This window comes from Puma concolor, chromosome C1, assembly GCF_028749965.1.
Source record: "Puma concolor isolate L17-30 chromosome C1, mPumCon1.1.hap2, whole genome shotgun sequence".
In the NCBI taxonomy this organism is placed as follows: Eukaryota; Metazoa; Chordata; class Mammalia; order Carnivora; family Felidae; genus Puma; species Puma concolor.
This window is the reverse complement of record NC_141674.1, coordinates 171127869-171143687: the sequence shown is the minus strand read 5'-3', so window position 1 is coordinate 171143687 and position 15819 is coordinate 171127869. Positions and strand designations below refer to the sequence as shown.

Sequence of the window (15819 nt, the reverse complement as noted above, 5' to 3'; positions counted from 1 at the left end):
GTTATCCAAAAAAATATTTTAACTCAATGATAAAAAGATACCCAGAGGCAAATGTAAATATACTGCAAATTTGCCAAAATTTGGACTCTAGAACATTTTGTTTATAAATTTTTTTCCCATCGGAATCACCCAAAAAAAGTGACCTAGATAAAAAGTCTTTGGGATAAAAGCTAGTTACAGTTCTCTTCTCTCATATTACCATGTTCTCCCAAGCTGACTTCAGTGGATTTTTCTCTTTTACTTGCATTGCTAATTATAATGAAATCTTAATAGGGATTTTGGAAATTATTTATGTGAATTTTTCCAAATTCTCCTTCCTTTTCTTTGCATCTGAATGAATCAATGAATAAGTAAATAAATAATCCAGCAGTGCAATCCTGGGACAACAGTGAGTTCATGTTAGGAACTCTGGCACTGCTTGGAATTTCTGAAATGTATCAGAGTTTAGGGTGACTCCCAGAAATGAAAAGGAAGGAATAACTCTTCTAAAAATTCCACACTGACATGGGTTCAAAGGGATATAGTCCCTGTGAGTACCTTTTTGATTCCTTATGTGTCAGCCTACGCTGAAGCAGTGCCATAAAGTGCATGTACGTAGAATGTTCCACCAAACCCCATAATATGCATTTCCTACCTATTTTGATTTCAGAAGTCACACCTGTTCTTTTGGGTCATTGGCACTCAGATCTATGTAACTAATGCTCTTTGGGGCCAAAAGATCCTCAATACCTCATCTTTCCACACCAGAGACTATTCCTAACCTGGTCCCAAGCAAAGTCCCTAGGGCCACAGTATGTTGTGCTGAAGATATTGAAAACTTATGACAGTTACATAATTATTATATTTTATTATATACAGGAAATTCTAATAATAATTTATTTTTTCCTAAGAAACTATAGTATGTTGCTTACTATATATACCATCCACTTGCTGTGATTCATCCAATAGTGTCTCATATGATGACTAAAGAAATTGTCTACTCCACTTTTTCATCTTTCTTTTCCTCCAAAATATCACAGATCTATAAATGCCTTGGGCTCAGATCCTATTCCTAAGCCATGTTTCAATTATCTGTTGCTCTAAAACAAACTACTCTAAAATTTAGTGGCTTCAAACAACAATTTATCAATATCTCTCAAGGGTCTAGTTAGAAGGGTCCCAACTAGCAGGTTCTCACTGTGGTCTCTCATGGGCTTACAATCAGCTAGCAAGTATGGCTGAAGATATCTAAGGACATCACTGGGAAAGACATCCATGGTGGCTCAGTCACCGGCTGGCAGTTGATAATGGCTAATGGTTGGAGCTCAGCTGTCTTTTTTTTTTAATTTTTAGGTATTTAGTTATTTAGTTATTTATGTAGCAAGGGGGAGGGAGGAGCAGAGAGAGAGAGAAAGAGACAGAATCCCAAGCAAGCTCCACACTGTCAGTGCAGAGCCTGAGGCAGGGCTCGAACTTAAAAACCGTGAGATCATGACCTGAGCTGAGATTAAGAGTTGGATGCTTAATCAACTGAGCCACCCAGGCACCCCTTAGCTGGGCTTTTCATAAAGGATTTTCTTGGAATATTACTACCAATTCAAGAGAAATATGCATTCTACAACAATATTGCAAAGTAATATATCCTGCTTTGGAGTTAAATCCTATTTGGGTGAGGCAGAAATCTCAAAAACCCTAACTGATACAGTAGCATGACCTTCTCATGACCTTATTGAAGGCTGAACTTACATGTATTGTCAACCTCATACCTTGGGTTTTCCTGTTGTAAGGTATAGGTATGGGCATCACAGACTTAAGGTATAAATATGCCCATTGGCTGAGATCAAATGCAGCCATGTCTGGACTTGCTTGGTCCTGGGTTGAAGTTTACTCACTCTTCTTTCTAGGAGTCTGATTTGGCATGGAAAGGGATGGAGTTGAAGTTAACAATAATAAGTAGAAAATAAAGCATTCAAAGATAGAGTTTTAAAATATTATAAGCTTTTAAAAAGTAGCATATGTAACCTTCTTTATAACTGTTTCTAGTATGTGCACTCACACACGCACACACACACACACACACGCACACACACACACACACACACACACACGCAAATTCTTTTAAAGTTCCTTTGGTTCTAATAAGACTTCATCATCACAGCTGTTTTTTGAACTCTTTGCCTCCTGACAGCTGCAAATGCTGTTCTACTTGAAAAAGTTGCTTCACGGGGCGCCTGGGTGGCGCAGTCGGTTAAACGTCCAACTTCAGCCAGGTCACGATCTCGCGGTCCGTGAGTTCGAGCCCCGCGTCGGGCTCTGGGCTGATGGCTCAGAGCCTGGAGCCTGTTTCCGATTCTGTGTCTCCCTCTCTCTCTGCCCCTCGCCCGTTCATGCTCTGTCTCTCTCTGTCCCAAAAATAAATAAACGTTGGAAAAAAAAAAATTAAAAAAAAAAAAAAGTTGCTTCACTACCTTCCTGGTTAGAGCTGCTTACTGTTTCCTTTCTAAGGCCTTGGTCTTGAATCTGATAGCCAGATGGTTTTCAAGTGTGGCATTTCCTCTTTCCTGAGTTCTGTGGCTTTGAAAAAGTTAACTCAAAAACATAACATGTAAGTGGTACCCTGAAATGGAAACTGAAGTGATTCAGTTTTTTCAGAACTTAATGGAATGGAAAAGTAAAGCCTTCAGTCTAATAAAATATCTACTTTAATTATGACATGCAGTGAGAAGATATATGCCATTTTATGCTGGGAGGTAACCAAAATTTCATCATTTAAAAATGTTTCTGCATGGGGCACCTGGGTGGCGCAGTCGGTTAAGCGTCCGACTTCAGCCAGGTCACGATCTCGCGGTCCGTGAGTTCGAGCCCGCGTCGGGCTCTGGGCTGATGGCTCAGAGCCTGGAGCCTGTTTCTGATTCTGTGTCTCCCTCTCTCTCTGCCCCTCCCCCGTTCATGCTCTGTCTCTCTCTGTCCCAAAAATAAATAAACGTTGAAAAAAAATTTTTTTTAAATAAAATAAAATAAAAATGTTTCTGCTTAAGTATATTTTATTTTCGCTATCAGTGTAAAGGGAGCTAAATAAAAGTCTCCTATTTTAGCCTCAGAATCTCTGTTCTGAAATGAAATCTCTGTTTGAAGAAATGAAGGATGCTGTATTATTGGTAAATAGAGAAATTCAAATCCACAATGGAACTTTTTCCTCGGAATTGTGAGGAGGACTTTTTCCTGGATATACCAAGCCACTCCAACTTCTCCAGAATACTGGACAAAGCTGGTCCAGCCCGGCAGGACTCCTAGAAGTTGACATTAGTGAAGATCACATAGTCACTCTTTGAGAGGACCGTAACTTACCAGTCATAAACATAACTTCACTCTACTTTAGCAGGTTTTGTTGGAGGAACTTGTTTCTGATTTATTCATCCTTCAGCAAAAATGTGTTAGTGGGCTCTTTAATCATCCATTAGTTTGGCCATTACAAAAACAGCCTAGTGGAAGATTGTCACTGTTGTCCAAGATCAGGAAGATACATTTAAACTACAGAGAGTAATGAGAAATTTTATGATAGATGCTAAGATGAAAGGCAAAATGAATTACGAATTTATTGACAGTGTTGCCAAAACTACATTTCACTGCCAGCTTTATAGCTTTGGGAAAGTTACTGAAGTCACTGACTTCAGTATTTTAGTTGATGTCCTGCTGTTTCAGGACAGTCTTATCTGTGTGACATTTATGGAGCACTCCAGTGGCAGCCCCAAATTGTCAGGTGACTCACACAGCCTGTCACCTGCAAAGTGTTCTAAGGACCAGTGCCTGAAGGGGATTGTGATGAAGCCAGTGTCCTTCAGTTTGTTAATGTCAGATGGGATACTCTTGGCTTGGGAGTAGACACTGCAGAGAGATTGGATGTCGGTACAGCCTCTGTCTCTTTCTATCCTTTATCACTTAGTTAACTTGTAGTTCTGTGCCAAGGTGACAGGGGTGTGTGGTAGCTCAATCCATTTGCTAAAGAGCAAATTCCTTCACCAAGTGCTACCAAGCCACCTTCAAATATCTCATTGAATTTCAAATCATCCGAGGTCTTGAAAGGAACACTTGTATTTAAGGGCTCCTGGCACTGTGTTCTAACATTAAGAGTAGAAGAAAGAAAGATGATGTGCGATCTATTTCCTTTGGCAGTTGCAGTCTACTGACCACACCCAGAAATAGACCCCCACACTCTGGAATGACTCAGTTGTTCTCCAATCAGTCTACAGAAAATGTACCACTCTGTCTGTGTTCTACAAACTGTGTGGGAATTCTGTTTTTACAAACGGCTTCCCAGACAGCAATATTTGGAAGAGTGGAATGGGTGCAGGCATTCAAGGCAATCAGACATAGGTGTGGAATCCTGCTCTACCACTATGCTTGCTCACTCGCTCTCTACCTTGGCTTTCTTGTCATTAATATGTGGTTAATAATACTGACCACCAGTGAAGAGTCAATGATATCATATATGTAAAGCACCTAACCTAGTTCCTGACACATAATGGGTATTAACACACACCCTCACGTCGATAACAATTATTAACTTATTTTTATTATATATTACTTTATGTGTATTATGTATTAATATTATTATAACACTCACTTTCTATACTGGGTAAGTTATAGCAAACTATGTCATCCTAGTCAAAGGGATAGAGAAAAAGTACCCAACCCAATAATTTAAAGAGTTATTAATTATGCTCTTTTAGACACACCAGGAACTAATAGGTCAATGTGATTTTCTGACCTGAAATTCTCCCAACCTTACACATACACACACACACACTGAAAACTTGAGGTATGAAAATTTACATCATAAGTCTTAGAGCTTTATTAGCTTCTACCCATCAATATACCCAGTTAAATTATCTAGAAATTCTGCTTTTGAAACCTTAGAAGAATGTGTTCTGCATATTACCTCCCTCAAGTAACAAATGCTGTTGTCATCCATGGAAGGAATATTTTGATCTCTGGAAGGAACAGAAACTTTGAAATCAGATTTGGGGGTGAATTCCTGCTCTTCCACTTGATAGCAATGTGGCCTTTGGCAGGTTGATTCAATTCTTTAGGATTCAGCTTTGTTTGCTGCCAGATGAAGGTAAAAATACTTACCTCATAAATGGAAAATAGGATGGTTATACAAATTAGAGACCATATAACTAAAATGTCCAGTTAATGTTAGTTTCTTCTTTCTTTCTGTCATCATTGTGCGAACTGTTGATAGCGGTCAGTATCTCCCTATGATTTAATTTGAGGACTTCTCATTTTTAGAGTTAGTCTCCCTGAGCATTCCACTATGCAAAGTGCAAACTGTAGTTTAGATGAAGCACAGTGTCTGCACTGCTCATGACTCATCGTTTTTACCCTTTATGCCTGTCCGTGAGGAATCAGAAGAGTATAGGTTACGTATGGATCACTATGCTAGTTGGGAAGAGTGATAGGATTCAGTCTCATTCTCTCTGGCATGTCCTCTTGCATCATTTACAAAATCTATGAATTTAAGCTTTCATTTTCTGAGTTAGAATTCTCATTTGGCACCAGTGTAAAATGAATTAACAACCAAGGAGCTAAAAATTCAGCCCCAAATTCTACTTTTGCTAATGCAGAATAGATGTGCTTTTAAATTGAGTGTGAGGGTTCAGCATTTCTCTCTTTCCAAACCATTTTATAATTTAAAATTATTTATTAGGGCTATAATGTGGCAATAAATAAGAGAGATTCATGGAAGAAGTACTATTTATGGGAAGCAGAGAATAATGAGACTAAAAACAGGAAATAAGTATAATCAATTTTGACAGCTAGGAAGATAATAATTTTAAATACTTATGAGATAATCTATAATTAAAATTTATCTCTGCTGCCCTAATTGTATTTTTGTATAATTGCAACTTCATATTCTATGTTATTATAGATATTGAATGTTACTTTTTAAAAATCACAGTTAAATATATAAATCTTAAATATAATCAATAGGAAATACTTAAGAAAACAGGTGACTTTTTTTCTAGGAATAATTTTTTTTATAAAACAATGGGTTTCTGGGGGCTCAAGAACTGGTTTAACTTTAGTTGCTTGCTATTCATTTCATGGTGTTTAATTCCACAGTCTCGCTGGGGACATTGGAGGCTCAGTCTTACTTCAGTTTATAATACAGCCCATTCTTCCTTTTAATGACTTACAATTAAATGCACCCATAAACACAGAATAGCTAGCTATATCAACTCCCTTTGGTTCTGAAAATCATTTCTGCTTCAGTCATCCAGCTGTGAGACTATTTATTCTTGAATTGCAATCACTAAAGATATGTTAGCTCACTATTATTTCCCAGACTCAATGCCTTCTACAGTGCATTTAAGGTAATAAGTTCAGGAAAATGGCATCTGTTCTGTATTTTACTATATGACAAGATTTGTGAAAAAGCACAGCGAATACATTAACTTAAAACTTCTTTTAAAATTCCACAGGGAATGATCACTAATTCTATTTTCATGAGAGCTCTGGCTGAGAGGGTAAATAACTTGTTTGCCTAATGATCGACAAAGATTTAAAACCAGCAATTGTCTGATTCCACAATCTCTTTCAACTATTCCTTACTACCTCCTTCTAATACAAAACTGGTGAAATTCAAGTCAACAGACAAATATTAAGTTCCTACTATGTGCCAATTACCATGATAGGTTATGTGAAGGGGAGCAAAGATTAATAAGATGATGCCTTTGTCAATTATGAAATTCAACAGTTGTCACCTCTCATTCCTGAGTCATGGACCTACAATGGCTCCCTCTTGCATTTTATACAAAATCCAAATTCATCAGCTCTAATCAAAGTAGTCTATCAACTCTTCCCATAAGCTGCACTCTCTTTCCATTCTCATTCCACTTGACTTTCCAACACAATTGGCAATTCGCCTTTCATATCAGCCTCTACACTCTCATTCTGCATTTGCTCTATTTAGAATCTCTCTGTTCCTAACACTGCTTTTAGATACTAATCTTTGTCCATCCTTCTTTCAAGATCACTGCCATCAAATAGACATTCAATCTGCTCTTTGATTGTACTTCAAACTGTGATCTTTTATCAAGTATGCATGTAGTTTACATTATATTTTTCTGTTGCTTTGTACAATTTAATTGTTTCAAGTATATGGAATGAGACTACTAAGAGCAAGCTCCATATCATTTGGATCCTCCATTACTACCATCAAGTACCATCTACTGGTGGTTCTATCCAATAGAACTATCTGTGATGATAGGAACACTGCACTGTTCCATCTGGTAACTACTTGCTACATGTGACTATGAAGCAGCTAAAATTTGGTTTCTGTGACTGGGAAAATGAGCTTAATTTTATTTAATTATATTTATTTTCAGTTTAAGTGGTCACATGTGGTTACCATAATAGAGGAGTAAAACTGTTATGTTAAATGTCAGTGATGAATAAACTATCAAATTACCAAAGTAGGCTTATAATAGCAGAGAAATTTGTTAAACCATCCAATGGATAACAGAACGATCAATCTATATTGAAGCAGGTGGTCTGGATTTTATATGAAACATTTATTCTCTCTTTTATTACTAACTTATATGCACAGTCAAGAGTATGTGTGCTATGAAGAGCAAATTTAGTAAATTCTTAGAAACGCTTCCAGATTTTTAAATATAAAAACAAAGTTCAGTTTCTCTAATGAGAAAAGTGAATATTTTCAACTCTTAGGAAATTTCCTGATAGAAGAGTCTTCTATAAAAGTTGAGCTAAAAACATTTCAATGATATATGGGCTATATGTTAAAAATTACTAAACTAAAAGAAATCACTAAACTATAATTGATTTCATGAGAACCCAAATTGCTAATTTTAATTAGCAACAAACCCCTTTGAATTCAAAAACCCAGTGAGGGTTCACCTTTTAAATCATAGAAAATTACTCCTTTTCTGATTAGCAAGGAACATTATAATGTCTCTTTTTGAATCATTGACTTCATGAAGCATCCATTATGCAATTAATGTATGTGAAATAAGGGGAAAAAGTATTTTAAGATCAATAAAAATAATTTAATATATTTATACGACTACTTATACTGGATGCACTGAAAAATCTCTTTTGTAGGAATACAAGATGGCTGTGCTTTCTAAATACCATGGTATCTTTCTTTAATTTACTAGCACTGGCTCACTGAACTGGAAATTTTAGCAATGGTCTTTGCTGCTGCCATTCATGATTATGAGCATACAGGAACCACAAACAACTTTCACATTCAGACTAGGTAAGTTATATAAAGTATTAACTTTTAATTAAAACTTGAAATTTATTTTCCACATATTACTTATTTTTAAGAAAATTTAAAAATAACAGTGAATATGTCTAATAAGAATAGTTTTAATAGATTTTAGCAAAATTACTTAAGCTAACAAACGATTATTATTTATCAAGAAAATTGTACAAATATTTGGTGACATATTTAGCAATTTAGAGAATGTAAAAATGTGTCATACAACTTCTTTCTTCCCAGAATTAATATTCTGAACTATCACATAAGTCAGACATCTGCTCACTGAGACAAATCTTACAACATATTGTTTAAGGCATCAGTTTAGTATCATTATGTATTTGAAAGTAATAAAATTGTACTTCTGAAAAAAAATCAAGGAAACTGTATTTCCAGGTTAGCATGAAGTTCTAAGCTTAAAATAATTAGAAAATGATATTTTTTAGTGATGGTAATAATGGCAGTTATTAGAATCAAAATACCAGAGTGGAGATATATTTGTCATCACAAAATCACAGATTGGGTGGTTTAAATAACAGAAATTTTCTCACAGTTTTGGAGTCTAGAAGTCCAAGAAATGTCAGCAGGTTTGGTTTCTGCTGAAACCCCTCTCGTTGGCTTGCAGATGGCTGCTCTTTCACTGTTTTCACATGGCTTTTTTTCTGTGGGTACACATTCCTGGTATCTCTTTCTCTTCCTATAAGAAAAATACCGCCATATTGGTTAGGCATCACCCTTATGACCTCATTTAACTTTAATTACCTCTTTAAAAGCCTATCTCCATATACAGTCCCATTCTAAGGTACAAAGGGTGAGTACATCAACATAAGGATTTGGGAGGGAAATAATTCAGTTCGTAACAGAAAAGTGCTCTCTGCTCTTTTGGTTGCACAGAGATCTCAGTGCCTGGGAGGCAGAACGTGTCTAGGACCCATCATGATCCAATTCACTTTCTATACATTGGATCCTGAAATTTCTCTGTCTTTTACTAGTCAAATATGCTTGAGATGGAGATGTACATTGACAGACTGATGTTTCTCTGGAACTACTGTAGACCTGTCTATTCTTGTTGAGGGAAAATTAAATTTATTTTTTACTTTTTCATTTTTTAAATTAATAGACTTTATTTCTTAGAGCAGCTTTAGATTCTCAGAAAAACTGAAAAGTACATAGTTTCCATGTACTCTTTCCCCACCCTACAGCTTCCCCTATTGTTAACATCTTGCATCAGTATGGTACATTTGTTATAATTAATGAAATATTATTTGTAATTATTATTCACTAAAAGTCCATAGTACATATTCTGGCGTAGTCTTTGTGCTATATATCGCTCATTTCTTTTCACTGGTGAACAACAAACATTACACTGTATGCATGTGGCAAAGGTTCTCTCCTTATTCACCAATTGACAGATATCTTGGTTACTTCCAGATTTTTGAATAAAGGTTATAAATAAAGAGGCTATAAACATTTACGTGCAGGTTTTTGTGTGGTCTGTTCATTTGTTTTTTAATAGCAATATTGTTTTTTTTTTTTTTAATTTTTTTTTTCAACGTTTTTTTATTTATTTTTGGGACAGAGAGAGACAGAGCATGAACGGGGGAGGGGCAGAGAGAGAGGGAGACACAGAATCGGAAACAGGCTCCAGGCTCCGAGCCACCAGCCCAGAGCCCGACGCAGGGCTCGAACTCACAGACCGCGAGATCGTGACCTGGCTGAAGTCGGACGCTTAACCGACTGCGCCACCCAGCCGCCCCAATAGCAATATTGTTAACACCTGATTTTGCAGCTATAGGAAATTATTTTTCAATGTGGGGAGCATAGGAACATTTTATTGAAATATTAGACATTTTTAGTGCCTCAAGTGACTTAGTGACAGAAAGCCACATTATGGATCATCTGGTCAAAGTCTCACAACCTAAGCAGAGAAAAAAAACCTGAAGAGGTGAAATGATCTATCTATGTACACATAGTCAGCTGATGGCAGTAGCAGAATTCAGAAGCTGAGAAGAGGGATACTCTCAATCTAGCCTCTTCCTACAACTCTGATCCCATGGCCAGAGGCAGATGCATGATAGTTCCAGTCTTCTATAGCCTGAAATGGGATGGGCTTAGAAAACGTGATCCCTTGATGGAGACAGAGGGAGAGTTGAAATACAGTGAAATATTGAAGAAGGCATTCTGTGTAAACCCAGAGTCCCTAAGATTGGCAGAACAAGAAGGGAAAAAAGAGACATTGAGGTCAGGTCATGTGGAAGGGGGTGTTAATAACCTACACATTTGGAGAGTGGAGAGAGTTGTTCCATTTTTGTGCTGAACATCAGAGCAAAGGTAGACTGTGCAGATCATTTTTTTCTTGTCAAAGACTCTTCCACATCCCCTGAATCCATAATGAGTGAGATTTTAATTAAAGATAGCTCATTACTGAACTGAGCCCTGTATAGGACAATAGTTTTAGGAGAAAAGGAGCGAGAGATTTGTTACCAATGAACACTTCTTGTTTCTACTTTGAAAAGTGAAGGCAATGGACTGGCTTTCTCCAGCAGCAGTGTCAGGCTGTCTCTTCTAGCTTTCTCCTTTACCATCCATTTACAACTGGAGGAAGAGTCCTAACTTACTTATACTTTGGACTGCAGAGAAGGATAAGGAAATGGAGAAAAAGAAGGAGGTGGTGGAAGAGAAGGAAGAAGGGAAGGAGAAGAAGAAAAAGAGTAAAGGAAGAGGAGAGGGAGGAGGAAGAAGAATTCTTTTTTCCCCCCAATTTTATATTAAGAAATTGTATATAAAGGAGAGAAAAGGTCTAGTATTTTGTTTATTTTGTTATAAATTGCCTATCAGGATCAATTTAAAGGATTAATTATACAAGAACTTGAAAATTCTATGAATAAAAAGTTGTAATGACCACAAATCTAACAATATAGTGTGCTTTTAAAACTCTATTGCCTTTATATTATGTCCAAGAAAAAATAAGGTCTTATGTTACTAATATCAATAATTCTATTGTATTTTATATTATTCATTTTTACTTGAATTTAAAATGCTTTTCTAATTTGGAAAACTCTATACTGGGTAATGAAAAGTGAAAAATAATTTAGAACATAGTGCAGTGCTAAATTTGAGTTCAATACACACATTAAAATACATGAAATCCTTGAAAGTGTAAATAAAGAAAAATAATTTTTTTGTGAAAATACTGAGCTACATGTTACTATGGATACTGAATGTTGCTTAGAGTTGTTCTTTTCTTAGCAGTCAAAGACCATCTCAAACATTAAGACAGTGCTGTATTCTCAAAATCCTGTTGATTTATGAGACAAAATCATAATAGTTTCTTACAATTAAATCTGGTTCAAAAATACATTTTTGCTTAATGCTGAAAGTAGAAGACAGTATTACTTGGAGCTATATCATGTAATAACACTGTCATGGCTAGATTTGAGGCCATATGACACAAATGATATGAGATTTACAAGTCAGTTTTTCCCATAATCTGAGTGAAATTCTAGAGATTGGAAACATATATTTAATTATCTTTTAAATAAGGATTGCAGGTGTACTTTTCTGTATTTTGAGTTATGATTATCGGTTAAGGAATTTTTAGGCCATGGTTGAAATTAAAACTATTTTGAAGTTATGTACTATTAGCTAATTACATATGTTTTTCTACTTCTATGATAGTCTAGAAACAGAAGATACGTAATTGTTCTTCTTAATAGGTCATTTTCCCTATGCTGGATTAACCATTAAGCTTGGTTTATCTGGTAGATTATTAGATACAAATCTCGAATAGGTAGCTTACAACAAAAACCAGGTTTCTTTAGTTCTTTCTTTTATGTATCCTCACCTTTTTTTTTTTTTTTTTTTTTTTTTGGTAAACATTCAGTGGTGAGTGCTATAATCAGTACTACTGACTGAAAAGCCTAAAACAAACAGTAAGTCTTAGTGAGGCTTAGTAAGACAAAAGTATATCCCTACCAGAAGGAATGAAAAATGAAGAATCTGGGCATTGGGGAAAGTGGAGGCAAAGTTGTACAGGTTTTAGATTGACTTTCCTTTTGCTATTTTTGCTGCCTACTTCCAACTTGCCAACTTATATACATGGATTTACCATTTTAATTCATTGAACATAGTGGTTCTGCTTCCATTCCACACTTGCAAAATGATCTGGCAACCTAAGAAGATAGAGGAATAAGCAACCAGAGCTCCATTATACAGATGTGAGAATGCTTGGAATATTTCAAACTTTATGCTAGGATACTAACTTCAGCAATGCAACTTGAAATAGTTTATTTGATCAAGTGATAAGATAAAATTATGTGAAAATATGGACAGGTGAAAAACAAAAGAAAACTTCTCTTGATGAATTCATTATTTTAAAATGTTCATTATAAATTGGTGGTGAAACATACATTTTGTTTAAAAAATGATTTTCTTAGTTAATTTAATGCTATGGGATCAAAATATTCAAATTGAATTGCAACATTATATGGGAGAAAAAAAACTAGAATCATAAATAGATCAAATGATTTATATTATCCCCTCCATCCTCCATCCCCCACCCAAAGTAATTTTAGTCCAAGCTAATAGGAAATAGTGGGTAATCAACTATCTGGAATGGGTTGATTCATCAACAGAGGGTTGATTCATTCAGATTGAATGAAGATGTCAAGTAATTTTTTTTCCCTTTGTTTGGCATATCTAAATTAAATCACAGGTATCTGGATTACAAATTTAAAGGAAAAGGCATAATATATTCAAACTATGATAATTAAAAGGAAACGAAACACTATAACCAAGTGGGATTTAGTCCCAAGCTTAACATTCAAAAATCAGTTAAGGTAATCATCATATCAACATGCTAAAGAACAAAAACACATGATGATATCAAGATGCAGAAAAGGCATTTGACAAAATCCAACACCATTCATGATAAAAATGCTCAGTAAACTAGGAATATAGGAGACTTTCCTCAACTTGATGAAGAATGTCTACAAAAACTTGACAACTAATAGCACACTTCACAGTGAGACACTTGAAGTTTTTCCACTAAGATCAGGAACAAGGCAAGGATGTTCCTTCTCACTACTTTTTTTTTAATATCACAGTGGAAGTCCTACTTAATGCAATAAGATAAGAAAAGGAAACAAAAGGTATAGAGATTGGGAAAGATGGCATAAAACTGTCTTTGTTCACAAGTGACATGATAGTTTATATAGAAAATCCAAAAGAATTGATGAAAAAACTTATAGAACTAACAAGCAATTACAGAAACTTTGCAGGATATAGGGTTAACACACAAAATTCAGCTATTTTCCTGTATACCAGCAATGAACAAGTGGAATTTGAAATTAAAATCACAATATCATTTATATTAACATCAAAAAATTGAAATTCCAAACAAATGAAATACTTAGGTGTAAATCTAACAAAATATGGATAAGATATATACCAGGAAAACTATAAAACCTGATGACAGAGTTCAAAGAAGAACTAAATCAATGGAGAGATATTCCATGTTCATGGTAGGAAAATTCAGTATTGTCAAGATGTCAGTTCTTCTCAATTTGATCTACAGATTCAATGCAATACCAAACTCCCAGAAAGTTATTTTGTGAATATTGACAAACAGAGTTAAAGTTTATATGGAAAGGCAAAAGAACCAGAATAGCCAATACGTTACTGAGGGAGAACAATGTTGGAGAATTGACACTATCTAACTTCAAGACTCACTACAAAGCTACAGTAGTCAAGATAGTGTGGTAATGGTAAAAGAATAGACAAATAGATCAATGGAACAGAAGAAGAAATACACACACATAAATATAGTCAACTCATCTTTGATAAAGGAGTAAAGGCAGTGCAATAACCCAAAGATAGTCTGTTCAACAAATGGATCTGAAACTACTGAACATGCAAAAAAAAAAAAAAATCTGGACAGAGATCTTCGCCTCACAATAACTCAAAATGGGTGATAGACCTAAATGTAAAATGCAAAATATAAAACTCTTAGAAGTTAACATGAGAGAAAACCTAGATGATCTTGGATGTGGCAGTGACTTTTTAAGTACAACACTAAAGGCAAAATTCATGAAAGAAATGATTAATAATCTGGAATTCATTAAAATTAAAACCTCATGCTCTGGAAAAGACAATATCAAGATAATTAAGAGACCATCCACGAAGTGAGAGAAATTATTTGCAAAAGATACATCTGATAAGATACTGTCATGCAAAATACAAGAACTCTTTAAACTCTACAATAATAAATGACCTGACTTAAAAATGTGCCTTAACAGATGCCTCACCAAAGAAGATATACAGATGGAAATTAGCATATAAAAAGGGGCTCCACATTGTATGTCATCAGGGAAATGCAAATTAAAACAATGAGCTATCACTACACATCTATTAGAGTGGCTATAATCTGGAACACTGATGACACCAATTGTTGGTGAGGATGTGGAGCAACTGGAACTCTCATGCATTGCTGGTGGGAACGCAAAATGGTACAGCCACTTAGGAAGACCCTTTGGCAGTTTCTTACAAAACTAAACATATTCTTACCATTCAAGCCAGCAATTACACTCTTTCATATTTACCCAAAGGAGTTGAAAAATTATGTCCACACAACCTGAACAAGGAATTTATAGTAGGTTTATCCATAATGGCCCAAACTTGGAAGCAACTGAGATATCCTTGAGGATAGAATAGGTGAAAGGATAAATTTTGATAGATCCAGACAATAGAATATTATTCAGTTTTCAAAAGAATTGAGTTATGAAAAGACATGTAGGAATCTTATATGCATAATACTAAGTGCAAGAAGCCAGTCTATAAAGGCTACATACTATATGATTTTAAATATATGACATTAGGAAAAGGCAAAACTATGGAGACAATAAGATTAGTGGTTGCCAGGGGTTATGGGCATGGGAGGGAAGAACAGACAAAGCAGAGAGGATTTCTATGGCAGTGAAAATACTCTGTATAATGTCATAAGTGTGGATGCATGTCATTGTACATTTGTCCAAAGTCACAGAATGTGCAACACCAAGAGTGAATACTAATGTAAACTATGGACTTTGTTAATAACAATGCTCAATGTAGACCTATCAGTTATAACAAATGTACCACTCTGGTGGGGGCTGTTAATAATGGGGGGAGGATGTTACACATGTTTGAGCTGAAGGGGTATATTGCAAATCTCTGTACCTTCTGCTAAATTTTTCTGTCAATCTATAACTGCTCTAAAAAAATAAGATTTATTTTTTTAAGTTATCATACAATTAAATTACTTTCATCAATTTGGATGTTGAATTAGAGAATTTTTACTGATGAGATAGATATCTTGTGACTTGAGTATTCTTATTCAACACTCATGAAATTTAAAGAATCCTGTACTTTACATTTTGTTTTTAATTCTCAGGTCAGATGTTGCCCTTTTATATAATGATCGCTCAGTCCTTGAGAATCACCATGTGAGTGCAGCTTATCGGCTTATGCAAGAAGAAGAAATGAATGTTTTGATAAATTTATCCAAAGATGACTGGAGG

The 15819-nt window shown here is 35.3% G+C and overlaps 1 protein-coding gene across 9 annotated transcripts in view; it reads left to right on the top strand.

The window, feature by feature from the left end:
* PDE1A (phosphodiesterase 1A) overlaps positions 1–15819 on the top strand; it is a 349550-nt gene that overhangs the window by 277293 nt on the left and 56438 nt on the right. For all 9 annotated transcript variants that reach the window (XM_086719095.1, XM_086719094.1, XM_025912766.2 and 6 more), the window contains 2 exons: positions 8163–8263; positions 15693–15818. In XM_086719095.1, the coding sequence (XP_086575221.1) occupies positions 8163–8263; positions 15693–15818 (227 nt within the window). The remainder of the gene's footprint in view (positions 1–8162; positions 8264–15692; position 15819) is intronic.